Raw genomic sequence first — 27,349 nt, 5'->3', positions numbered from 1 at the left:
ACTAAAATAACATACTAAAACAAGTGAACTAAACAAGTGGGAGAGAGAGAGAGGAGACTTTGTTTGTGTTGATTCATTGTTGTTGTTTTTTTTTCTAAATTAAGTTAGTGGAGGTTCTTGGATTTGGATTTTTTGTTTATTTTGTTCCCTCACCTGACATGATTTGTTAAATGCTCTTTTCGGGTGAATTTCTTCCCGCAATACGTGCACTGATAGGGAGTTTCTCCGGTGTGCAATCTGTTTGGAGGAATAGATACATACAAATAATAGAGAGAGAGAAAAGACAGAGAGACAAAAGACGAGACAGAAGAGAAAACAAAAAAGAAAAAAAACACAATCAGTAATAGGTTCGTGAATGAATGTAAACAAAAAAAAAGACAAAAAAGGGGGACAATGAAAAAGAAAGTGAACAGCAACGATATGTAAATGGAATGAAGAGGGAAAATGAAACATTAGAAGAACATAATGAGAGAAAACTAAGAATTTGGACATGGAATGGGAACTTCTATTTCTCTGCTTGCAAAGTTTTGTGCCAAACATAGTAAGAAAAAAGGGTAAAAAACCACAAGCATACATAGAACGTACATGATCAAAATTGCACAAATTGCTCATTAAAATTCCAAAACAAAACTAATCTAATGTCTCATGTCTTAACAAAACAAGCATCTGTTGGAACATATAACGTAATGAAATTAACAAACGAACATTAAACGACAATGTTAAATTCTCAAACAACTCGTATTATATTCGCACTAACGTAACGTATGCTTTTACACAACGAAACACTATCCATAGTTAAAAAAATCTCTCCGTATCACAATGATGGAAAACCAATCAAAACAATCATATTTCAAAAAACGAAATACACTGTTGTTTGAATTCATCTCCTCACTTTCCCCCAGAAAAAAGCTCGTTGTCTTGCTTTCTATAAATTATTATTCCATTTCAAACCGATCAAAGCATGATTGATTGACTTCGGCTGATTGATTAATCGAAACGAGATCGATAAGCTGCTCTCACGCTACTACATTGCGAGATGATGAAGTCGGTCGGTGTGCGACAGCAAATGTGAAAAGTTGTGTAAAGAGAGAAAAGAGCTAGGTATATTGTTGATAAATGTGTGTGTGTGTTTGTGTGTGTATATATGAATGAATAGTTGTTGTGTTGGGATTGGTGTTTAGGTGAAGAGGAAATGATGGGAATGAACAGTTTGTTTGGGAAGGGAAAGAGTTGGGAATGTTGCGAGGTTAGTTGTTTGACTAGTTAACTAAAACAAGTCATAGATCGTTCGACATATTTTTCCTTAGTTGCGTTGCATCTATAACCTAAACAAAAGGGAAACACATTTTGCAAATTTCAAACCCCAAAATGAGAAAATATAAGAGTAAGGTAAACTATAATAATAATAATTTGTACAAAAAAACCCTTAAATACCATTCTCTAACACTATACACTATTATAAACGCATATCGTAACTACAAACTATACATAAATAATATACAACTTAACGAAACACCAGAGGGCAACAGAAGTAAGAAAAGGACACGTATATACAATAAAACAACTGGCAGTGGTGATGATAAAGATAGTACTGATATTATTAGAAGCAGTAGTAGACACAATAACTAGCTAGGAGCAAATCACTAAGTGGTGGCGGTAGGATGTGGGCGGTATGGTGTATGGAAGAGAAGAAAGAACAAACATAACAGTAGCAGGGACGACCAAATGCGATAGGCGTCTTAATGTAACAGGAGGAGGAAGAGGAGGTGGAGGAGGCGTAGAAAACAACCAGCACACGCTTGTCGTCCGTTCGCTGTCATTCAACAGTATCGCTCTCACCTGATATGGTTCGTAAGGTGTTCTTTTCTCATGAACTTCTTCTCGCAATAGGTGCAATGATACGGAGTCTCACCGGTGTGTAATCTGTTGAGTAGAAATTAGTTAGTGGAAACAAGAAGAAGAAAACAGAACACACGAAAACGGAAAGGGGAACAAAACCAAGAGAAACAGAGCAACAAGAGGAGATGCTACAATGTGATGTGTGTTATGGAGTGTTATTTGGCACGATCAGGTGGAGAATGGGGTGTGGTATGGTCGCTCTCAAGATGAATGATAACGGACGAGTATGAATGACGGGGGACTGGGGGAAAGGGGTGGAAAGATCACTACTAAAACATAAAGAATGAGTATTTAGGGTTAGTAACTAATATTTACTAAGTTTTTGTTTTGCGGCAACGTCAACAATGCAACAACAGCGCTTAACTTATCATAAGGAACCAAGGGTAAAAAAGGGTAATTGTGTGTTTATGTATGATCAAACAAATGATAATGCTGATACACGAAGGTGCTGCTATAGTTGTTCCTTCCTCTTTTTTCAGCGCATTATCAGTTAGATCGATAGAATCGTATTTTAAAAAAAGCTTTTGAAATTTTAAGTTTACCAATTAAGCAGGTGAATGTGTTTAGAGTTATCTGAATTTGGGGATCTCGCATGGCTAGTGTAGTTGATCGTGTGATGGGTACATCAGGGGGGATTTTTTTTAGACAGACAATGATCAGGAGAATATTAATGTTCAAATTGTTTGACGATTAAAATTTCGATCAATGTATTATATCTTTGTACAGATGATATTATTATCCATTGTAACAAAACTCTACTACTGCTTCTGATTACACAACACTAATTTTACACAAGTTTGTTTTTAGTAGGTTTACAGGAAAAATGTTTCATCAAACATATTGGTACGCACTATGAATAGTTCTTCTTCCAAAAGAAAGTGGTGTAATATTTTACATATTAATATAATAGTGCTCCAGGCTACCTTTTACTTGCTAATCAATATGATACACACTAAACAAGAACAACGACCTGATTTTAAAGATTCCAAAGAGGAAAGGGGATTATTTCTGTACACAAACTGTTTGCATCCCAATAGTCGCGTCAATGTTGTTGCCTGTATACACGCGCTGTCGCAGCATAACTTACTTTTCATCAACTTAAAATGATGAGAGAAAGAGAGAGAGAGCAACAAATAAAGGGGACAGAAGATGATACGAGGGGTGGAATTGATTGCCGATTGTAGGTACGGAGTGGTTAAATTGATAGTGGTGTGGTCCTCAAGGGGGAGAGGACATGTTCAACATGGGATCTCTAATTGGATTTTGCATTGCTAGTAGATGAAATGGAGATACTATTAAAAATTAGATTTTGAATGAGAGTTATTAGCAACAGAAGCAATAGTTAAGAGGACTCGAGGATCCAAATGGGATGCTAGACCACTGTTGTTAAGAGAAGTACTATTCACTCTGTAACTTGATGATTGAAGTCGGCAAGGCAAGGGCAGGGGGTCGGAATTATGAAAGATGTGGTGATGGTGTTGATGAACCGAAACAAAAGGAGGAAAGTTGGTAGAAAAAGTAAACATCCTCACCTGGTATGGTTGGTCAAATGTTCTTTTCGCGTAAATTTCTTCTGGCAATACGTGCACTGGAAGGGAGTCTCGCCAGTGTGCAATCTGGTTGTTGGTGATGGTGGTTGGATAGTGGCGAATAGAATAGTAGTAGTAGTTCAAAGTAGTAGAAGAAGAGTAGTTTTGATGGTGGTGGTAGTAGTAGTAGTAGCAGTAGAAGAAATAATTGTGGTAGTACAGGCGGCAACATTATGGGGGTACACGCGAGCAGATGATGTGGTAGTCAAAATCCGGTGTACAACAAACGGGGACATATTTCAAGAGGAAAGTATGTGTTGTATGATTGTGTGTGTTGGTGATTGGTGTTGTTATTTTTTTTTTTTTTTTTGGTCAGCAAACCGAAATTACAAAATTTCATGTTGAGGAAGAAATGGCGAAACGGGGGAAAAAGAAGGAAAAAAATACAAAATTTAGCATTTGCGCAATATTTGGTAACATTTTCATTGTTTCGTTTAACTATCGAGCACAAACGGTGTCTATGAGTTTTTAAATGAGGACATGGGGAAAAATCAATAATGAAATGATTTACTATCGAGGAAAAACAAGACCCCGGGCGGGTTTTATAAAACAAAAAATATATATTCAATTATTTTACCTCAATAAAATATTTACAGTAAACCAGTAAAATGATCAACAGGCATTTGACATACAATACTAATTACAGCTACCGATTACTTGCACACATATGCGAGAGGAAAAAAAACACTAAAGCAAGACAAAAACAGAAAAATATGTATGTGCAGACACTACGCGCTAGTGATGCTAAAAAATGAACTACAATTGTTACCAACCACGGGACACAACTAGGTGCAATAAACAAACAAAACTGTATTCGTCCCATCGGACCTGCTTTAACTGGTATGTACGCTAGAGACGGCAACACAATCAATACCATTTACCGGGGTCTTATTGTTCATCGAAATGAAATTGTATGATGATTATAGGGTGAAAAATACTAGGATTTGTATGCTAAAATTACATCTAAGAATACTGTGTGATGGGGAGAGTGTGGTAGGAACGGGAAAGAGGGATAGGAAGCAATTGCATGTACAAGGAAAATCATATTGTTTATCCAACCATCTGACACGTTGTTTTGTTTATACGATCAATAATAAAATTAAAATAACTGAAATACGAAAACACAACAAAAATACAGCTAGGCACATACATTGAATATGCCTCCGCTTCATAAAAAACAAGAGCTGACTACATCAGAACGCGGCGTTGTTATTCTCCCATGCATTTCTAAATCGGTCGCGCACATTACGAAACCTTTAAAGTTCGATCTCTTTCGCTACACAACTTGTACGTATACTTGTTCTACTGCACAAACATAGTTTTTTTACCAACCAGGTCACACCAATCGTCTCTACCGATACAAACGATACTTTTGCTACACTCGCTTTGGTCATGTATTTTTTAAACTCGTCCCACAAAACTACTCGTCGTATGATCGTGCGTATTTATGTGTTGTATAAACCACAAAAGAAGAAAACAGTTTGAACGATCGTGTTGTTTTTCTTTTGTGTAGAGTGCGGCTCACGTCCTCCGGTAGATTGCATTTCGGTACATATAATACAGCTAAGTGAGTACACATCGACTGTCTGTAACAAATTCTTGAAATAAAAATTCATGAACGTTGAAGAGCTTCATACCGAATCGACTACTCAATGTTTGAGATGTCCTTGGTCGTATTTGTAATGTAGTTATCTACGTTATCTTTTAACAGAGTGAACTCTCCTTTTCCACGGGTTTCACGCTTATCGTTGATTGAAGTCGTTAAAAGGTTCATATTTTTTTCTGCTTCAAATGAAGTGTGCATTCAATTGCAAAGCAACTCTTCTTTCCTGCCACAAGTAAAACTGTGCTATAGTAAAGACACGCTTACACTAATTAACATTTAGTCAGCTCTCCTGTGATCCTTCTTAAAAACAAAAGTAAAAACACATATTACTAGACAAAACACACTTCACGCGGCAAATAGCGATCAATAACACGATCGATAACACGTGTCAAATAAACAGTACATCCAAAACGCTTATGTAGTACAGCCAACGATGTACACAAGATCAAGCATTGAAACAGATGAACAAAATGCGTATAACAGGTACGTAAGTAAGTAAATACGTAAAAAATGACACGACTATTGGACTTGAATAAAAAAAACAAAACAACATCAGATGATTGAACCAACAATATTTCCCATTTTTTGTGAACAAAACCAAAAGCCGTGCCCTTTCACAGAAGGACTGACACAGCTGCTTTCTGATTGCCATGTACATGGATTGAACGGAAAGAGGAGCGATTTTTTCGTGTACGATTATAGAGGGTGGTGGTGGTGGTGGTGGTAGGGTAGGATTTATGGTGTTGTTTTTGTTCTTGTGACGGGACTTTTCTACGACATTGGATGAGAACATTGTTTTTGAAGGGGAAATATGGTATATATGGTAAGTGAGAGTGGTTTACATTTAAAAGAATTAATGAGATTAAATAAACAGTCCCTCACCTGACGTGATTCGTCAAATGCTCTTTACGCGTAAACTTCTTCTGACAATAGGTACACGTGTAGGGAGTCTCGCCGGTGTGCAGCCTACAAACAAAACCGAAGAGTCCGGAGCCCGCAGGAAAGGTGGTCGCGAGAGGACGATCACGATCACGCAGGGGAGTGAATGGAGGAGAGCAGGAATAGGAGCAAAGGGTAAACATGACAATCACACCGCAAACGTATGATATGAGATCATGTTTCATAGTTGAAGTTTGATAGGAAGTGAAGGGTTTCCGTTAAATTGAAATCGTTGTCGCCGATCGTTTGTGATCAATCATTCCCCCATGTCACAAGTCACACGTGAGAAAATCGGATTGTGTGCCAACAGCCCACCACAAATGGTCGAAAAAACAATAGAATTCAACGATGTACAGAGTTCATCAAACGGAACGATGTGTGAAACCGAGGGAACCACACATCAGGGAATAAGAAGAGAAAAGAAAAGACAAAACGTTTAACTATTAGATTCTTGGAGAGCGGACACGAAAACACGAACATTATTATGCAATTCAGGCTAAACACATCTAGTTCGGCAAAGACGAAAGAAGAGGAAAACAGAGTGGCACAGCATTGGCACAACCGAAAGAAATGGACTTTTAATGGACCTCTACTGCAAACACAACACCACCAACTATTGTGCTATGATTCGGAAACGAAATGATCGTAAAACAACGATATTCAGTATAAGTGTCTGTTTCTCACATTAAATTGCTTATTATCTCTCTCCTAAAACGAGGATCATGTGGTGTAGTAGACAACTGGTTAGACCAGCACACTGAGGGTCGTGGGATCTAGACCAATTCTCACTTTGACAGAACGCTTGAAAAAGATTTTAAATTTTAATCCTCGGACCACGACAGTTCTTACTAATATTGTTTCTAGAAAATGTAGTCGAATTAGTTGAAACAATTTATCGTGTGATGAGATGAAGTTTAGACATTAATTTAAATATTTTCGCTTAACAACCGTGAAATGCACAGTAACTGGAGTGCACTGTGAAGAGTACTGAAAAACCATTAAAGTTGTACATTTCTTCCAACCATTAACCAAGCATTTGGCCCGTGTGTGTGTACCCTGACATAATTTCCTTCTTTCGTCGATATTGAACAAACGATTGGGTTTAGCACTTGAGAGCATTCATGATTTGAAAAATCGCTCGCTTAGAGAATGAGTTTAGCAGGATTTGGGTGGAAAAACTATTCTCACCTGACGTGATTTGTGAGATGTTCTTTGCGGGTGAACTTCTTCTGGCAATAAGAACACTGGTAAGGAGTTTCGCCCGTATGCAATCTACCGGTAGGTGGTGTGTATATACACGATCATTCGACAGTAGAATCGAGTGGCGCAGAATGTGTGTGTGTGCGATTTTCGCATAGTATGTGTTGAATTCGGTTGGTAAGATCGATTTTTTACACACATCGTAGTAGTTCCGTAGAGGTGGTGATAGTGTAAAGTAGTTGGAGAAGAAAGTACAGATATCGAAAAATGTATTAAACAAGAAACTAACATCAACTGAATGTCTGAGAAGCACGATACCATCAAATCATTCTACCATTTCGATTAATATGTTTATAAATATTTGATTAACCATGATAAGAAAGAAATAAACTAAAGGTAATCTAATTTCATTCAATCGAATCGCAACTAAAATGTTACATTTCTCCCTTTCGAAACTGGATGGATTTTTGCTGGTGTGAAGTTTAACTTTGGTCGTCGTTTTTTCTCACCTGGTGTGGTTTGTTAAATGCTCTTTTCGCGTGAATTTCTTCTGGCAGTACGTACATTGGTACGGAGTTTCTCCGGTATGCAATCTGGCAAGAGTGACGATGGATAATAATACCGTAAAGAGAAGATAGTGAGACACACATAGCGGAGAGAGAGAGAACGATTTAAGAAATGCATGGGTACGTGGTGTGTGCTAAATAAAAAAACACCCTCCCGAAATAAAATATCTTTTTTCGATGAACGGATGGAAACAAGAACGACAAATGGTATATGAAAGGTTTGCGCGATGCGAACTAAATTTGCTTGTTGATGATGGTTGTTATTAAACACAATTGACATACGCCTTTTAGGAAGCGGGAAAGTTTCTTTAACAAACTTTGCAGGTTAATTTCAATAACGACCACTAGAAAGCTCATTACGAAGAACATGGCATTAGAAAAGGTTGCGGGAAACCGAGACAAACAGTTGGAACGGGAGTTGATGAGATGAGTGTATGTGTTTGTGTAATAAAGCATGCTTGTTTAATTAAACTAAAACATAATGCATAATATCATTAGATGACTTCTCACTTTCAAACTATCTACATGATGCACAAACGCTACAAAATAAGATGAATGAAACATACAGTAAATGAAACCTGTCTACAGGGTGTTTTGGGTATTACAGTTAAAAACGAAAACGCAAAATGATGGGGAGCAAGTGATAACTAAAAACAATAAACGATCTTCTACGATCACGTCTGCTATTTTTTCACCATTAATTTGGTAGAAAAAGAGAGCAGAATTCACCTCCACAGCAGAGGTGTCACACACTCAGTTTAAATTTTGAAAAAGATAGCGTTGTTTGCTACCGATCAACACGATGACGGATCAGGATAATGTGTTAAGCCAATTCGAGCGAGCCCTAGAAAAATTTTGTTAGCACGAGATGTTCGTGCAGTTTTGTGAGCCAAATGTTTCAATGGTCATTACTTCCACTGCAAAGTCTCTGAAACTGTAGAGGCTTTGCAGGTATAGCGCGACTGACTCAAGTCATATTTGATTCCAATTGGCCTATGGTGTGTGAACAATGCGGTTAGTGGTTGCGACGTGAGATGATTGTAGATGAAACATGAAACCAATGATATGAAAGCAGCATGGCGCACGCATCATGAGTCATGAGACAGCAAAATACACACCCAAACAACACACTACGAAAAATTACTAGTGAAGTTGCAGGCGATAAAAGGGGGACAGGATGTGACCGGATAAAGGGGGTAAGCGGTTTGACCACCAGTGAACAACATTCATGCGAAGGAATTATTAGATTGCCGGTATGTTCCAGTTAATGTGACATTAAACACAAGAGAGAGGGAGAGAGCGCGCGTATTATCATGAAGCAAATGGATAATAGACGGTGGTGTATGGATTGTTATTGTCATGTTTTTCTCCTTACAAACGCAAGATTTTCCAATGATTTTTACACGACCAAATTGTGCTGCGAATGTGCCTTGTCGCACTTATGGTTTTGTTCATCACAAAACTGTCTCAAATGAAGTTTGACAAATTTTGAAATAATTTTGATTGGTAGAGTTTACCATTTCCAAAACAAACAATTTCGATGAAAACGTACGATCAATAACAAAACATTAAATTTTTCCGGTTCAATTTTCCCCCAATACTAACACAACAAGAAATGGGGGAAAAGGCGACAGAAGGTATGCAGACGGATGAAAACACGATTTGCACGAATGATACACACCAAAAGCAATAAATGGATGGTTGAGAGTGACACAAAGAGAGAGCGAGAGAGAGGGTGAGAAGTGTGTAGTTACAGAGCACTGCTACTAACGGAAATAAAACCATATGCAAAAGAAAAAGTTGCTAGTATTCGCGTAGTTGCTAAACAGAGGAGCTACTAGGCAGAGATATTGAGCTGATATATGATACAATGATAGAGCATTAGTTATGCTTCTAAACGCGATCGAATGACTCGGAAAAGGATACGTGAGGCATGATAACATCGATAACAAAACAGCAACATCTCCCGATGATGATTTAAAAAGCTTGCAAAATCAGACAGTACAAGTTTCGACTGTTGCATGAATGGATGAATTTGTAATTCACAGCAGAGCTAAGCATAGCAACTATAATGGAATGGAGCGCAGTGAGCAGCAATGGTGGTTTAAGGATGATGGTAAGTTGTTGTGGGTAAGCAACGAGGGGTAGGGTAGAGAGTAAAGTAAAAACAACGAAAAAACAATCCTAACAGTAAAACAGCAGAAATAAAGTAGGTGCTTTTTGGTTTTGGGATGGTGGGCTTGACTTTTGATAAAGCACACCACCTAACACACACACACACACACACATAGTGGCGGTGGCGGCAACACACCCTCTCTCACCTGATATGGTTCTTTAAATGTTCTTTGCGCATAAATTTCTTCTCGCAATAGGTGCAATGATAAGGAGTTTCTCCGGTGTGCAATCTGTCGAGAACGGTAGAACGAGAGGGAAGAAGAAGAGAAAAACCGGCCCAAATTTCGCCCCACGCCACGCGACGCCACACCACTCTCCACCCCGCGGGTGGGGTGGGTGGGTCGGTGGAGCGGTAGGGGTGGACCAACGTACGTGTATGTTATTCATCGATGGAATTTTTGTTTTGTTTTTTTAAAGAAGAGCACAGGAATTACATAAAAATTTCGTCGCTCGGAAAACATATGATTTGTCTTGCGCACTTGCGTTGTTTGATGATGGGGGAGAGGCGGTAAGTAGTTGTTAGTGATCAGTTTCTTTTTAATAGTTACTCTCTAAAGGAAAGAAGGATGCGCGATCGATCCATTGGCAAAGGAGAATGGGATAGGAGAGGGAAGGGCGGTGGTGGTAAGTGAGATACTAATATTACCCTTGTTTACTAAGGTTCCAATTTATATACATAACGTTGCCGTCAACTGCCACAAATCTTAGTGTTAGTGAGGTATAGGGTTCTCGCTACGTATGTCAGCAATATTAATTTTAAATCGACTCAACAACAAAACAACCAATTTGTTTCTTTTGTAAAATTCAACCAGTTTTTTGGACGAAATTCAAACCAACTTTAAATACCGCGATTGAAACAAAGTGATTGTTTTATTTCGGGTCCTCCAGCTCTATTTTAAAACTAGCATTTGTCATTTCAAATCAACAATTTGTAAACCTCTCTAATTAATCTCGCTTTAGGATAGGCACAGAGAGAGAGAACATTGAGGGGGAAAGGGTAGTATAGAAAAGTACATTCAAGACATGAGGAGGACGTGTGATTGGGGGGGGATTCGTGTATATGTGTATTGTTTTACTAAATAAGAAAGAGCGACTTCTCTAAATAAAACGCGACTCTCGAACGACGCTCACCTTGTATGATTAGTCAAATGCTCTTTGCGCGTGAATTTCTTGTCACAATAGGTACACTGATAAGGGGTCTCGCCGGTGTGCAATCTGTCCAGAAACGAAATGAAAAGGGCAAAAGCAAAATCCAAGGAATGGGGGGGGGAAGGAAAAAAAGGAGTTCGGAATTTGGAGGATGATTTTTTTAAACAGCATTGCACGGATTGTGTTGTAGCAGATCGAAGATGTATTTTTGGCAAGCATATTACAGAAGGGTTGATTGTCGCGCACGAGGGAAGGTGGGGAGATAGAAATGAAAAAAAAGAAAAAGAGATTGAAATAAAAGGTATCAGTAGCCTGCTTTTCTGAAGGCTTCCAGGGCTGATGTGTATGAGAGTGTCTGTCGAAAAGACACGAGCATTAGCAATACCACAGATTGATGGTTATCTTTGCTTTTGATTATAGGCAGAAATTAAACGCTAATGCTTTAAAGCTAGAATTACAGGTAACATTTCGCAAACTGGGTAATTGCTACGTGCCACACGTATTTTCGAACGACACTGCACAAGCACACCACCACCATCGTGCACTAATCAGTCACTGCCGATCGTCTACCGATGGAGGACGTTCGTTCTCTCTCACCTGACATGATTGGTAAGATGTTCTTTGCGCGTGAACTTCTTTTCACAGTACGTGCACGGATAGGGAGTTTCTCCGGTGTGCAGTCTGAGATAACGTTTTTTTTTTTTCATTAGAACAATAGTGTGTTTGGTTTGGTCACACGGCCGCCACGCGATCGTACACATCCGAAGGTGGAAAAATAAAAGGAAAATGAAAATTACATTTTGGTAGGGTAACAGGTTCACTTCTGTCTTTATAAGTATGTATCCTTGTTACTTTGAACGAATAAAACAAACCATGAAACGCAAGGATGTCAAAATTGCGCCTCGAGAGTACTTTTTAAGCCAATAGATGTTATGCATTATAAGCTCTTTAGAGGTTACATTATGCTCTGTATAGATATACTCTTTGATCAATCAATTTGAAATCGATTCAGTACTAATTTCTGACATATTTTGCACAATGTGTCTTTAAAAAATAGGGGCGTCACAAATTGACATCCTTCTCGTTGAATCTGCGTTTTGTTCTACTGATTCCAGAGATAGTAACATCGGACTTTCCCATCCCAGTTCTGGTACGTGGAAACACGATTTTCTCACCTGACGTGATTTGTAAGGTGCTCTTTGCGAGTGAATTTCTTCTCGCAGTACGTGCACTGATAGGGAGTTTCTCCGGTGTGTAATCTGGATACAGAGTGTGTGTTCACGATTGGAATATCACACGCCACACGAAAGACAATCCGGTGCGTGTTAGCGTATAAGAAGAAGAATTAGCAAAATGAGGCAGACGGTTTTGGGGGAGACGATGAGGTAGAAAGGAAATGGGAATGTGGAATGACATAACGATAATAGGAAGTACCCCGCACTTGGCGGGGGAAAGTAGATCGGAGAAATATGGGGTGATGTTGTGGTTGGTTGTGTATGAGAGAAAGGTGAATGATTAGAGTAGAAGGATGGCGGCCACCATTAGATAAAACATATCTTATGGGACACACATATACAATGTATAAATTAAGTTGATCATCGATCATTGCATCCATATAACAAACTAACAGTTGTACAACCATTCTTTTTTAATATTTCACCCTCCCGTCTAGAAGAAACTCTTGCCCATGTTCACATCATATTTCGTTGTCTACTTTAACTGATTTTATGTTTCCTTAAAGCCGTTTTAGTTGTTCACAGGCACTATTATTTTGCAATTATGATTCTTTATTGCTGCTATCGTTTTTCGATTATGCTATAACTGTTGAGTACGGTTGCCAGACCAGCAGGAATCATGCGCTGAACTGGTCAAGAATAACACTTTCGTATCTCGACTTTATCAAGTAAACGAGGGAGGACAGGCTTTAATCACACTGGCCCTTCCTTGTACCGCAGTATTTTATATCGTTTGATCGTAGAAGAACAATAATGTAGAGAGAGAGACAGACAGAGACAACAAACAATAATATCTATCCCAAAACATACAACATAAAAAAATAACAAACCAAAAAATCAACTCAAGCTGAAGGAGGTGGTAAAACGTGGTAAACAAAAAATCATAGTTCAACAACAACACGGTGTGTCAGATGGCTAGACAACAGATTGGAAATATATATATGTTGATATTTATATATAACTGTAATATCGAGGAATGTAATGGTATATGTATAAAATTGTCCTGCAAATTGCGTTCGTTGTTGGTTGAATATTTTGTATCCAGATATATCGTGTTACATTATATCGCAGTGGATCAATTTGAAAAAAAAGACAGGGAAATTGCATGGCAGAAGGTAGGATAATTTGGGTGGATTAGACTGGGAGGGTGGGAAGTTATGGTGAAGAAAGTATGTGAATTCGAAGACACATATGAAATATTTAATAATTCGAGAGAGCTGCAGCTGTGTCGATATGATCTGATCGATCAACAAATTGTAAATAATGGTTCACCATTGGAATGCTTGTTTCAATTTGTTTAAAGGATACAGATAATAATTACAGTAAATATTTCATTTAATCTTTTTTTTTTTCATGTATAAGTTTTCGCTGCAGATTTTAATAGCATTTTATCCATACAAGCTAAAGGTTTAAGCAATTTTCTTGTAACATAATTATAATAGTTTACTTTAAATTCGAACCACAAACAACAGAAATAAGGAAAGGATCGGGTAAGGGAATATGTGAATGTATATATGTGTATGTGTGAAGGGGGTGGAATGATACAAGGATATGAGATCTGATTGTCAGTAATAAAAATGAACCTAATTCTTGCTTCACATTTGGACGTCAAATAAAATGTGATGCAAGAGATTGCAAGTGGTGATATAAAATACACCACACACAAACACACCGCCGTCGTAGTAGTAGTAACTGCACATACGACAAAGGTTAGATTGTTCATTTTTTGGTTAAATTCTCATATAAGAAATGTGATATAAAATATAGGGATGGTTGGTGATACGGTTCTGTGTATTGTTTGGTGAGGTGGCGTGGTGAGGGGGGACACGGACGGAGGAGAGTGGAAATTGGAGGAGGGAGAAAAATAAGACTGATGTGGAACAAGCGCTCACCTTATGTGATACGTTAATCGTTCTTTGCGGCTAAATTTTTTATCACAATATGTGCATGCGTACGGAGTCTCTCCGGTATGGATTCTGTTTGGTTTGGAAAGTGAAGAAAAAGAGTGATTTTTTTAACAGAAGAAAGAGAGAGAAGAGAGAGAGAAAAAAACGATTGGCATTAAAAACAATGTTGGCTAGATTTAAAAGGGAAGAATATGAGTTGTTGTTTGGTTGTTGTTTTTTGGCTATGATTTTTTTTTTTTGTTCTTTTTGCTCTATTTTTTTTATCGAAACTACTATTTTTTCTTCTTTTCTTTTTTGTTGCTGGTGGGGTTAGTGGTGGAAGAGTCTTTTTCGTTCTGATACTCCTGAGTTTTTATCCCTTTTTTGCTTTTACTCTATTGCTTTCTTGCTTTGATATGCTGCGCTAAGGGGTATGAATAATGCTTTGCTATTCAAATTTGGGAGAGAAAGAAAAAACACGCAAATACACACAAATGTGTTTGGGGTATATGTGCAAATTAAAGCGCGTATCATGAAAGATACAAAAATAAAGCATTCAAATAAAATGTCAAACTAAACCATTCAATTTAATAAAAACCGTCGAGATTGATTTCTTTAAAAAAGATTAACGAACTAAATAGAATGCAAAACTAACGCTCCATATGACCCGCGTATCTTATTTGCTTACACAACATGGGAAAACGGTTACATTAAAACCCATTGCGAATGATTTAGAGAACACATTTCGCTTCAACCATAAATCAGCAAAGAGTTGAAATGATCATTTCAAAGTAATGCCTCTCTATGATAATACTTGTGCAACATTCTATGCAACAACGAAGGTAGATAAGTCGCACAGTACACAACACAACACTAAAGAGCATTACAAAGGGAAAGCACACAATTCTTTCCCGTACACTAACAATTCCTGATCGATACAAAAAAAAAACCTGTGCCTCTTCTTTTGCTGGGCTCTCATCTACTCGATTACACTGGGGATGGAGGAGAGTTCCTTTACCACTTATTTTGGGCTGTTATAAATGAACACTACAAGACGCATGGGGGGGAGACGCTCAATAACAACACACCGGAGGTTTTAAAGACGGTGGTAGAGGACATGGTGGGGAATAAATAACACCAAAAAAAACCACACAAAATCGAAACAGTAGTAATGGTAGAAGAAGTAGTAGTAACAGTAGTAGCGAAGGAGCAGAAACCATGCACACGAGAGCTTCAGCTGTCGTGGCGGGTAGAGAGAGAGTAGTGCCGAATGTTAAGCAAGTTCACTGTTCTTCTTTTCGCAACATTTCTTCCATTTTTTTTCGGCCGATAACCTTCATTCGGGCGCACTTGTGTTTTGTTTTAGTTTCTTTTAAATCGTTGTCGATTTTTCGTGTTTTTTTTTGTTTTTGTTTTGCGCTGATCAAGTAAAAATTAAATCAAATGCAAACGCTCACCTTGTGTGAATCGTTAAACGCTCTCTTCTACTGAATTTCTTTTCACAATATGTGCATTGATAAGGGGTCTCTCCTGTGTGCAATCTGTAGAAGAGAAAGATATGTTGATAGAGAGAAAGAAAGACTGCGATGGGGGGAGGAGTGAGGGGCTAGGGAAGTGGTCGCTAAAATTGGGCGAGTCGTCAAGGGAGTTGGGAAGCTGGGCGCTTGGTGGTGGAATAGATATAGTACTGTCGCGGCACAGTAAAAGGGACAGAAAGAAGGGTTTCTTGGGTGTAAGGGAGGCGCCAGAAGAAGTAAATTTCCTTTGGCTTTCGGAAAAGAAATAGAGTCGGGGGAACTGGGATGTGTCACCCGGGCTGTCATTGAAATTGTAGTTAAGATAGTGTTTAAAAAAGCTATCGTAGATTATAGATTACATGGTTTTTAGATGGGACAAGAGACAATTTAAATTTAAATGCACTTTTGGCATTAAACATTGCATCAAACAAATGATTACAACGCGAAGAGTACGTCAAACTGATCTCCAAAATGGGGCATAGTCTGAAAATATGACATATAGATAGAAAGATCTTATGCAATGATAATAGAAACATCAACGATCAATGCAATGGGACTCCAAATTAAATAATAGAACAGCATAACATAACATATATTTTTAAGGCTGTCAGAGTATAATTAACTCTTCGAACCATCGATTAACAAATTGACAAACAGTTTTACCATTAACGAGAACGATCTTTCGACTTGAAACTAAACAAAAAATGCGACACTTCCAACGCAGATAGAAAACAGGAGGAACTGGTTCTTTGGACCCAAGGAGCTCGTTTTCCACAGTACAAGACCAACCAATTGCCGAAACGAAAACACTGTGTGCAACCACCATAATATCTTCCCTACAATTCCAATGACAAAAGACTTTACCGACTCGGACCGTTAGAAGACATATGAGGGATCTATCATATCCCTAATATCCTAGAGCTACATCGATCTACGTCGGTTCTTCCGGGCGCAGAGTGACACAATAGTAAGAATGAAGGAAAGGGAGGATCGTGAAGGGAGTGTGGAAGGGAAAATGTTTCTCTTTTTCTTTGTTCATTTGTGTGCATTGGCGCCCACACGCGCTTTCTTCTCTTCTGTCTCTTATTGGAGCAGTCGTGAGGGGGAGGCGTATGATAAAGGAGAAGTAGCAGCAGCAAGAGGAGATGTGAAGAGCTCGAATACATCATCTCTTATTATCATTTTGAACAACAAACAAACAAACAAACAAACAAACGTAACGTCATAAAGGACACACACACACAGACACTTTGGAGTCGTCCTTCTTTTGTGCAGAGTACACACTCCGTTGGTAAAGCGCGCGCGCCTCTTTATGTTGTGTATTCTTTTGGGGTGTACCGTAGAGGTTTGTGTGTGTGTTTTGGGTGGGTATGTGTGTGTGTATACGTGTGTGGGACTCTCACCTGACGTGATTAGTAAGGTGCTCTTTGCGGGCGAACTTTTTCTCGCAGTACGTGCAATGGTACGGTGTCTCTCCCGTATGCCATCTAGATCGATTTTAGCACACGTGACACACGCACACACGTTTTGGCGCGTATGTTTTGCGTACGCGCGTATTTTGTTGATGCCGCCGATGAAAACACATTCGTTGCGTGATTGGTAGAGGAAGGAAGGATCGTGGGTTGTTGATGATGATGGGCAAAATTATAGGATGAAGGGAAATTTAGATGAATTTGTGTGTTTGTGAGTGTCACAGTTGGGGGAGATGATGCGCCGTAGTAGTAGCAGATTGTTGATGACACCCGTACCCCCGAAGCACACAAACAAACACACAATGAGAGCAAGGGTTCCAGGAACGATTAGAAAGGACATTTGGAAACGGGTCGGCAGATGTCGGCAGATAACGACGAGTGGTTCAAACATTGCGGGTTTCACACGGTTTTCACGTCCCGATCGATCGGATGGTCGCGTTGTCGAGGGTTTTTGTCGTTGTTGTGCGCGCACACGGATTTGCAACCCAATCGGGGAAGGAAGAAAATAAGAAGAAAAAGAAAGAAAAACACGTTGAAAAAGCTATCGTGGAAATCGTTTACGATCGTTCGCAGCGAGACGAGGGCTGGGCGCAAGTACAGCCGCACAGGACGCCATAGCATGTGCATTGTGAGTGTGTCTCTGCGACGAACACGCGAAAGCGTTTGTACACGCCCGATTCGATCCTCTTTCTTTATTTTCTGTTTTTCTCTGCGTTCCTAAGAAAGTTTTAGAAGACGGGTTATATTTGCAGAAGGGTGTGGAAGTTTGTGTGTGTGTATGTTCGCGGTGTTATATACACACCAGACACCAACCAAGGAGGAGAGATAACATAAAACAATACTATTGAAGTTCCTTTCCTAGGCTAACCATTCACCAATGTGTAAGTGCAGGCACATTTCACCCTGGTTAACATAAAATAAGAAACCAATCTAATAGACAGATTTTTTTGTTAACACACACACGCGTCATAAAACTCAGAATCGAGTTGAGTAGGTGGTAACATAAACAAAGTGTGTTGTAATAATTTTGTAATTTTGAGTTTGGAATAATTTTCTCTTTCCACGCACAAGAATGACAGAGGGAAAAATCGTTAAACGAAACTGTTTGGATCTTCTTGGTTCGTACGTTCTTGTTCGTACTTTCGCAATCTTGTTGGTGTAAACGCTACTGCCCGAATGTGTTGTGTTGTGTTTCAATTTTCCCATTGCTTTCCTTGCTAATAAGTAATATAGTGCCCAAATATAATTTTGAATTTTGAGAGGAATTGTTCAATTTTGAATGTTCACTTCTTTAAAGACACAGAGGCTTCCCCCACACACCCGCCCATCGTTGTTTATTGTTTCAAAACGTATCATAAAAGTTCCTCGGCGGATCAATACATGCAAAGCGAATTGTATTGATTTAGACCCTTTGTTGGCCAAATCGTTTTGCATTATATTGCATTAAATAAAGGTTTGATAAATTTTGAATGTGGGTCGTGTCACACGAGGAACAGTGACAACTTATACATTAAACTTGATGAATAGGTGTGAGTTGTTTTAGCTAAAAAGGTATGTGCCTTTACTGAAGTTCAATTGTTGGTCCGTTTATGCCGAAATGGGGGAGGAAATGTTGCCGAATAATGGGCGGTTCTCTTATAACGGTGCTTTGTGAGAAAGAAAACGCAACGCGACACATCAAAGCCTTCAATCTTATCCGTTCCATATGGAGGACGAAAAATTAACTGTATTGTTTTTTTACAGACATTTTGCGGTCATATATATATTAAGAGCAGTCCGAAAATGAAAACGACAAAAACAAAACCAATAAACATAATTTCTGGAGTGTTTCCGTCCGTCAAACTTTGCAGCCACAACACACAGTTTGTAAACGGTTTGTTATGGTAGGGGACACGCAAAAATTAAAACAAAAATGCCAAAAAATAACAAAAAGAAGTTTGATCATTTTATGAAGCGTGCGGTTGTTCTTGACGTGTTAAGAATCTTCAAATAAACTTAAACTCTATTTCTGTTTCTGTTTGTACCAATTGTATAAACAATTTTTACTACTACAACCACCATATATCTCCAGTTATTGAAAGAAACCCAAAAAAGGAGGCTTTGCTTTGTGTGTAAATGTACTTTTGCTTCTAAGAAGAAGAAAAAACAAACAAAAAAAAGGATTCTCAGCTATAGAAGAGTAAGTTATCACTGTAGTAGGTAGTATCAGTAGTTGTGGGCAATTTTTAGAGTAAATGTATAAATATAGAGCAGAAGGTTCGTTGTTAAAATATCGAAGCGGTGTGTGCTTTGGCCAAAGCGCGCTCACCTTATGTGATACGTTAAACGTTCTTTTCGGGTAAATTTCTTCTCACAATACGTGCACCGATAGGGAGTCTCTCCAGTGTGTATTCTGTTTTCGGATTAACGGGTTGAGAGCATATATATGTATAAAAATATGTAAGAAAAAAGATAGATAAAGAGAGAGAGAGAGAAGAAAGAGAGAAAGAGAAGGAGAGAAAAAACAATGGGACACAACATTAATTAAAAACAAACACACCAACAACATTCGGTAACGGAGATGGGGGAGGGTGGGCGCGCCGCGAACGGATTATTTTGTCGCAGGCGGGAGAAAAAAGAAAGAAGTGATCTCCACCTCCGTCGGGTCTAAAAATTTAAATCTTTATGCTTTTTGGTTTGATTTGCTTTGCTCTTGCTTGTTCTCGGGGCATATATGAGGAGGAAGGCTTCGAAGCAGTACTGCTGTTTATCGCGCGTGGGTTGGGTGTTGTTAATAAGTTATAATGACAGATTCAAGGGTATTATTGTTGAAGTTCCTTTTCGTTAAACGAATTATTTTGTCAAAACTCATTTGTTTCAAAATTGTATAAATTTTGAAATCCCAATGTGTAAACATTATTAGCAGGCTTTACACACAACAACATGTTCTTCACTGTAAAGCATGTACATGGCCGCCTATATTATTGCCTTGAGTGTAATTTCTGCAAAAGGATGTGCAAAAAGTAGTTAAATAGTTACATCTTCTTCTAAACCAGCACCCTTTGCGCTACTTAGCCATTGCGGGACAGTGTGCTACTTCTTAAAATAGTGTTTGAAATTGTGCAAGATATACTAATTAACACACCTCCATTTCTATACCGTGACTAATCCCTTAAAACCCAATTTCAAACTGTCCGGTGGAATTGGATAAAAATTTGTACAATAGTAAGAATTAAACCCAACCCCAATATAACTGTCATTAGTTCGCGTGGGACACAAAGTAAACAACACTCTTTTACAGACCATCGGCGGGGCGATGGAGGTACTGCTACCGGAAGTGAAGCGGGTAAAGTAGTACACCACAAACGAGTTCCAAACCCTCCAAAAAACATTACATTTCGGGAACCATCGCAGCAAATCACATTCACTATCGAGAGAAGCTGTATCATCGAACAATTTGTACGAACAAGAGGTTAAGAATCGGGATAAAGTGATCATCCAAACAAGTCTGATTGGCTTTTCAAGCGATCTAGTGAATTTCTTAATGTGGCTTTCGTCAAAAGAAGACTTGGGCAACAAGAAGGGAGAACCCAAGAGGAGGCCCCACGAGTTTGCGGGCTACTCTCTAAAACGCTTTACTACGAGAACCAAGAAGGATCTACACCGTTGGTGTCACCCACAGGGACACATATTCTTGCGGAGGCACACTAATAACCTGCTGTACGTAAAGGGGGAGAGGAACGGTTTCACGAAAACAGACACAACACGGGGTGTGGTGGACGACACACAGAGGGGGCCGGCACACGATCTCTCTCTCACCTGACATGGTTGGTTAAATGCTCTTTGCGAGTGAATTTCTTGTCGCAGTAGGTACACTGGTAAGGAGTTTCGCCGGTATGTAACCTGTTGGATAGGGAGTTGAACGATGAAGGGGATGTAAGGGAAGGGGGTAGCGGTAATTGGTGAGAGAAAGAAACGAGTTTTTCGATTAAACGATTCAGTTTGCATTTGCGAATGCACACTCCACAAGCGAAAGAGAACACAAAAACAATGCCTTTTTGCACAGTCTGTTTTGGAGGGCAAAAACACGAACACTCGTTCTACAGAAGAAAATTGCCATCACGAAAAATGGTTGAGTTGTGTTGTGGTCTTTTTTTCATAAACAAAAACCGCTGTATGATGATGGCAACCCAAAAGCCTAATTTTTTTAAGTCATTCCATCACACGACTACTACTGCAGTTTCCGTTCGACAACCACGTGGCAAAAGACAGACGAGTAACAACTCTAGCGACAGAGAATGGAGAAGCAGAGGGCGGAGGGGCGGGAACGAGAGGACGAAGAAGAAATAAAAAGTGAAGGTGGAAGAGCGCAACACGTTCTTCAAGTTCAGACCACAGCATCAAAAGTATGAAAAACACGATCGCAACCCGAGAGAGAGAAGCAAAAAAGAAACCAGAAACAGAACAACACCTTTTCTCCTGTTTTGTTTGCATCCGCGTGTGGGTGCTCTGGGTGCGTCTTCGTTCGAAGAAGAGAAGTTTGTGCGCCCGCAGCGTCAAATTGTCACCCCGCCGCCGCAGAGGTGTTTCCGGGGAGAAAATTGTACCCAAGCCTTTTCGAGGAAAACAATCTAATGGGGATTATGATTGATCATTTGTGCTTGGTAGTTTTGGTAGAAATATACAGCAACCACATATTCTGGATATACAAGACTGTCGCGTGTGAGTGTGTGCCTGTTGTTGGAAGGCATCATAATCAATGGGCATATTGCTTGCACACAGGAATAGGCTCTGGGGACGACCTCAAGCATGTATAGACCTACGAAAACAAAAGACCGATAAGATGAAAAACCTTTTCCCCACTGATGAAATTCCCCGTTCGGGAAGGATACAATTTTCCGCCCTTCACCACCGGCACGAACTACTACTGTCCTGTCCCCACTGTCCTGTGTGTGTTGCAGTGAGAGCAAGTGTGAAAGAAGTGCGTTTCTTTTGTTGCCTATGTTGTTAGATATGTTTTCGCAGGGGAAAAGCACAGTTTGCAGCCAAAATGGGCTCAACGACTAGAGAGATCCGGCTGTCGGGAGTTGTATTTCAACGTTTCCCGCATATTGCATTCGTTTAAGACTTCCGTGTTCATGTGGTTTTTAAACATGAATCCGAAATTGAGACTACCACTGCAAACACACTTGCAAATTGGTTTGCATTGTGTTACGATATAATGTGCGTTAAACGAGCCTTTGGATTAAAAACGCTCTTAAGCATTAAAGTTTCAACATGCCGAACTCAACCGTATTCCCTGCACTGTACACATCTCGCGCCAACAATTAGCGCGTGTATCTCTTGCAAAGCAAACAAAACAAATCCAAATCTTTCCTACTATACTCTTCGCAGCAGCAGCAGCAGCAACAGCCAGCGGCAGCACCCGGCAGCAGAAACAAACAGAGAGATGGAGGCGCCTAGTCGTTTTCCTTTCTCTTCCCTGACTTCTACATCCCAGAGACGATGCGATCTCACCATTACTTTTGATCGAGGGGTGTTTTCGTTCTCCTCCCTTTTCCTTCGCTTTTCCTTTCAATCGACCTCTTCCTGCTCCTCCTTCTCCTCCTCAACTGCTAAACCTTACTACTCTCTTTCCTCGCACAAAATGAAACTCTCTCATTTTGGTAGCCAATTTTCTTCGGTTCAGAACGAAAATACGGTTCCGCCACCAAGGCGTGCGATGCGTACGCGTGACCACCACCGGGAAACCCTGCGTAGCATGGAAGAGTACGCATCGCATCGCAACAGAGCACAAAAGAGCGAAAAAGTAGCTTTCTTTTTTGTTTTTTTCCGTAACTCTTTTCAGAGTGTGAGTGTGTGTGCACGTGAGACAGACGAGGGAAAAGATAAATGAAAGCGATCAACAATCAGCTCACCTGACGTGGTTCGTTAAGTGTTCTTTCCGCGTGAACTTTTTCTGACAGTAAGAACATTGAAAGGGAGTCTCGCCGGTGTGCAACCTGTCGAAGAAGGGAGAGTGGGATTTTTTGTTTTAGATTAGGATAGACTTTTTGCGTGAGGAAGGGTGGGGGGAGGTGTGTGCGGAAGTGTTGCCAAAAAATGAGGCAAAAATAGGCAAGCACACGCACACAGCTCCGTTTCAAACATTCGTCTCCTCGTTCGATGGTAGTATAGTAAAGGTGCGAATGTTTTATTACTAAAAGGCGGGCACACATTGTTTGAAGTTTTAAAAAACGGAGCGCAAACCCGTCCTCTTGAAAATATGAAAGACCCACTACTCGAAAGCAATCGCTAGTTGAAGAAGCAGAATGGTTTTACTCTGACTGCCCCTCTATTAACACTGCAGTTTAACATGGAAACGTTTTCTTGCCTGCTGATAGTAATAATAGCTCCAAAACTAACTGCGCTTAACCAGCACGTTGATCCAAGGACTAAGCCAAAACAGCAAAAACCGGCAGTACTCGAGAAGATCACAACTCTCTCACACATATCCCCCGAGCGCGCTAGTAGAGATTGGTTTTCTACTTTCTTCTTTTTTTTTGTTTGTTATTGTCTAAACTTGTTCAGAGAGATCGATCATATTTTCGCAAGGACGTGTTTTGCCGCCATTTTTACTTCTTCGCGGCAGATGCTCTGGAGGAGAGCGTAACTGGATGGATAACTGATAAAGTGTAAAGGGTAAACAAAACGCAACACAAAACATGATGGCATCGACGCATTCTGGGGGAAAGAGAGGTGATGCCATCACGCTTGGAGCGATCAAAGCTCACCTGACGTGGTACGTTAAATGTTCTTTGCGAGTGAACTTCTTCTGGCAATAAGAACACTGAAAAGGTGTCTCGCCGGTGTGCAACCTGTCGAAGAAGGGAGATCAGGATGGTTTTCATTAGTAACACCGCCACTTGGAAGGAGGGCACACACAGGGGGTAGGGGGTCATCGCTTTTAAGCTTTGCTCCAATTTAATAGTTTTGCATGGGGAGTTGGGGGACATTGAAAACACGATGGAAATAAGGAGTTGGAGTTGGTTGGAGGATCAAAGTAAAATGGAATACAAAAAAGGAGGAATATTCTCGGGATCGGATTGGGAGAAAATATGAAAGCTTGCACCGAAGCTTCTAGGCTTCGAGGATTTAACAAACAAACCGAACCACCGCAGCCGCTGCGCCGACACGGAAAAAAGGAACATACACCGCGCTTCGGACTAGAGTTATGTGTGTGGATTGCCGTATTGTACGGACTGGAAGTACAAGAGGGTATCTCTATCATAGAGCAAAAGAGTGACTATAATGTATGTCTCATACTGCCAATTTATCAAAAACTTTTGAAGCAGCGTGCTAATCGCTACCCTTCTAATCTTTGATTCCTTCTCAAGGTTTGAGGCCTCCGTATGAGACCTCCTATACGTTGCGAGCATTCATATTTCCCCCCCAAGAATCCATCCCATGGCATGTGGGAAAACTTGGAGGAAAAAGCAGATCGACGGCACCACTCATCAAACACTGAACGGGCGGCTTAATCTGCATAGATGATTTGAAGTATGTCACAACGAAGGGAAATTCCTCTCCGGCGGGATATTAAGAACTGGGAATGCATTCGTAGCAGAGAAAGGAGCAAGGAATAAGGATGATCGGAGGAACTTCGGGAGTGTTTTCAGTGTGTGGGCTTGGTAACTTTGAGCGATCAAAGCTCACCTGACGTGGTTTGTTAAATGTTCTTTCCGCGTGAACTTTTTCTGACAGTAAGAACATTGAAAAGGAGTCTCGCCGGTGTGCAACCTGTCGAGAAGAATGAAGAGCGGTATGGTTTTGGATTAGTACACAAAAAAAACACTACCGTTGTTACAAACACACCGAGTGCTTCCTAGTACGAACACAACTTGTTGGACGGACGACCCAAACGGACACGAGAGAGAGAGAGCGAGAGAGGATTCTAGAGAACCGAGGAACACAAACAACCAGATACAACCTCCGCCTGCCTTTGGACGAATCGACTAATCAAACGACTGTGCAGAAGTTCTTGGGGAAGAGATCAATGGGTGAAAGTGAGACAAGCTTAGAACTCATGTAACGTGAACAGCACACACTCAACGTTGAAGCGAGACATCACATACTGGGGGGGGGAAAGGGTAAGATTTTCGACCATTTTGGAGGACACGGCACACACGGTTAGGAATGACAAAATTCCGGCATATCTTCTCAGAGCAGTGCATAATAAATCCCTCTCTTTGATGTTTTAAATTACCACCAAAATTTCACAGAAAAATGTTCAATTTTCATATATCAAGTAGCAGCACACCATTGTACATCCTGTAAAGGAAAGTTTTGATTAGGACATTATTGTAAACACAACTGAGTGTCTCCGCGCCTCAGGGTTGATAATATTAACGCTGATGATGAGCTGAAAAGTTAACTGGTTGTTTGTATAAAGATATATCTTTACATCTGCCGTGGGAACCGGAAGCGGGTGTTAAAGAATCGAAAATCTGCAATAATTTCAAGATAGGTTGTGTTCAATATCTCCTCTTGCTGAAGGCACATGAGGTAACTCCAAGGAACAACAAACGCTTCTCTGTCTGTTTAGCTAAACAACACATGAAACAATCGCTCACCTCGTGTGATTAGTCAAATGCTCTTTGCGAGTGAACTTCTTCTCGCAGTAAGTGCACTGAAATGGAGTTTCGCCGGTATGCAATCTGCATCGGTTGATATGTGTAAAAGGATTGAGAGTGATAAGGGCGGTGTTTATAGCACATTTCGATTCAGAGGTAAATATTGGTGACGTGGTGTTGATTGACAGTACAGTTTTGTAAATGATTGTGAGACAGATATATCGATATTTTTACACAGGCGGCAGCACAGCAGCACGCAGTGGCATCGGGAAGGATAAAGAGTTCGATGAAAAATAGAAAAGAGAAAAGAGAAAACAACAAAAAAGCATCTATTAGAAAACTGTCCAATTGTCCACGAAAGGATGACTGGAACCAAAGCATGCCCCCAGGGGGAGAGAAAAGGAGGAATGGTGGGATTTTCTTGTTATTGAATGAGAATTCCTCATTGCATCAACAACAAAAATTAATTTAATGAAATATTTGTGGAATGAATCTTATGATTTTTGTTGTTGCATTTTTGCAGATTTTCAAATTAACGACCCCGTGTATCGCACCACCCTCCCAATTTCATTTTCAAAGGAGGGGTTAAACATATGGAACAGATATTTGGAAGGAACAAAAGTTCATCTTTTTTTCTTAATCTCTCACTTCCTTCCACCGCTCATATGTCTCTCCTCAGCGTCCCCCATATACGCACGGGACAAAAGAGAGCCACAAACCGAATAATTCGTTTTATAAAAAAAAGAGTAATTTTGATTCTTTGTTTAAGCCGAAACAATAGATGCAATATTGGAGCGCCATTTGGGTGTTGTTTCGTAGAAAATTCAGTTCTACCGGAAACAAAAGCAAAAAAAAATGCGGCTCTTCTCCTCTCCCTATGAGATGGGAGGGTGTGCTGCGGGCAGGGGGCGCAACCGGGGTTCGGTTTTTTTTTTTTGTTTCACACATCATACACACATAAAAAGTGTCTCCCCCAAAAAACATGGAAGCAATCAATAGCAAGAAGAAAAGGAAGCATTCTCTCACCTGACATGATTGGTAAGGTGTTCTTTTCTCGTAAACTTCTTCCCGCAGTATGTGCACTGGTAGGGTGTTTCGCCTGTGTGCAATCTGTTCGAGGAAGATACAAAGAGAGAGAGAGAGAAAGGGAAAAGAGAGAAACAGCGTGAATCAATCAAAGATATCCTTGGATATTTGGTGGTTTCTGTTTTTCTATTAGAGAAAAAAAATGGCCGTTTCCTTGCATTACGCCCTCCCCCAAACACACATCAAACGAGCAGCGGAAGAGTTTCGAAGAAAAAAAAAGGTGACAAGTGTGCGCGAATGGTAAAAGGGACCACTTTAATTGTAACAACACAGGTTTGCCAACAACACACAACAAACGGACAACACGAAACAGTGACGGTACACACACACGCACACGAAACGCAAAAAGTGTGTGTTGTAGTCGATAAAAGGAGGATTGTCATTGAGTTTTACAGTATTGCGCGCTTCAGGGCGAGTGTATTTTTGAAAGTTTACTTTA

General features: G+C 40.0%; 1 protein-coding gene across 50 annotated transcripts in view; it reads right to left on the bottom strand.

The window, feature by feature from the left end:
* The window catches only part of LOC1278927 (zinc finger protein 420), a 70,484-nt gene that overhangs the window by 17,597 nt on the left and 25,538 nt on the right, over positions 1-27,349 (bottom strand). For 13 of the 50 annotated variants that reach the window (XM_061656778.1, XM_061656788.1, XM_061656779.1 and 10 more), the window contains exons 9-28: positions 26,851-26,934; positions 25,825-25,908; positions 24,908-24,991; positions 23,986-24,069; positions 23,131-23,214; positions 21,032-21,115; positions 19,542-19,625; positions 17,165-17,248; positions 15,702-15,785; positions 14,251-14,334; positions 12,299-12,382; positions 11,721-11,804; positions 11,106-11,189; positions 10,121-10,204; positions 7,743-7,826; positions 7,222-7,305; positions 5,977-6,060; positions 3,432-3,515; positions 1,840-1,923; positions 154-237 (exon numbers count right to left, since the gene is read on the bottom strand). In XM_061656778.1, the coding sequence (XP_061512762.1) occupies positions 154-237; positions 1,840-1,923; positions 3,432-3,515; positions 5,977-6,060; positions 7,222-7,305; positions 7,743-7,826; positions 10,121-10,204; positions 11,106-11,189; positions 11,721-11,804; positions 12,299-12,382; positions 14,251-14,334; positions 15,702-15,785; positions 17,165-17,248; positions 19,542-19,625; positions 21,032-21,115; positions 23,131-23,214; positions 23,986-24,069; positions 24,908-24,991; positions 25,825-25,908; positions 26,851-26,934 (1,680 nt within the window). The remainder of the gene's footprint in view (positions 1-153; positions 238-1,839; positions 1,924-3,431; positions 3,516-5,976; positions 6,061-7,221; positions 7,306-7,742; positions 7,827-10,120; positions 10,205-11,105; positions 11,190-11,720; positions 11,805-12,298; positions 12,383-14,250; positions 14,335-15,701; positions 15,786-17,164; positions 17,249-19,541; positions 19,626-21,031; positions 21,116-23,130; positions 23,215-23,985; positions 24,070-24,907; positions 24,992-25,824; positions 25,909-26,850; positions 26,935-27,349) is intronic. The other 37 variants (XM_061656802.1, XM_061656809.1, XM_061656800.1 and 34 more) reach the window with 28 other exon arrangements.

The sequence above is a fragment of the Anopheles gambiae genome, chromosome 3 (genome assembly GCF_943734735.2).
Source record: "Anopheles gambiae chromosome 3, idAnoGambNW_F1_1, whole genome shotgun sequence".
Classification (NCBI taxonomy): Eukaryota; Metazoa; Arthropoda; class Insecta; order Diptera; family Culicidae; genus Anopheles; species Anopheles gambiae.
The sequence above is the reverse complement of the archived record's forward strand: the minus strand, read 5'-3'. Positions and strand labels throughout refer to the sequence as shown.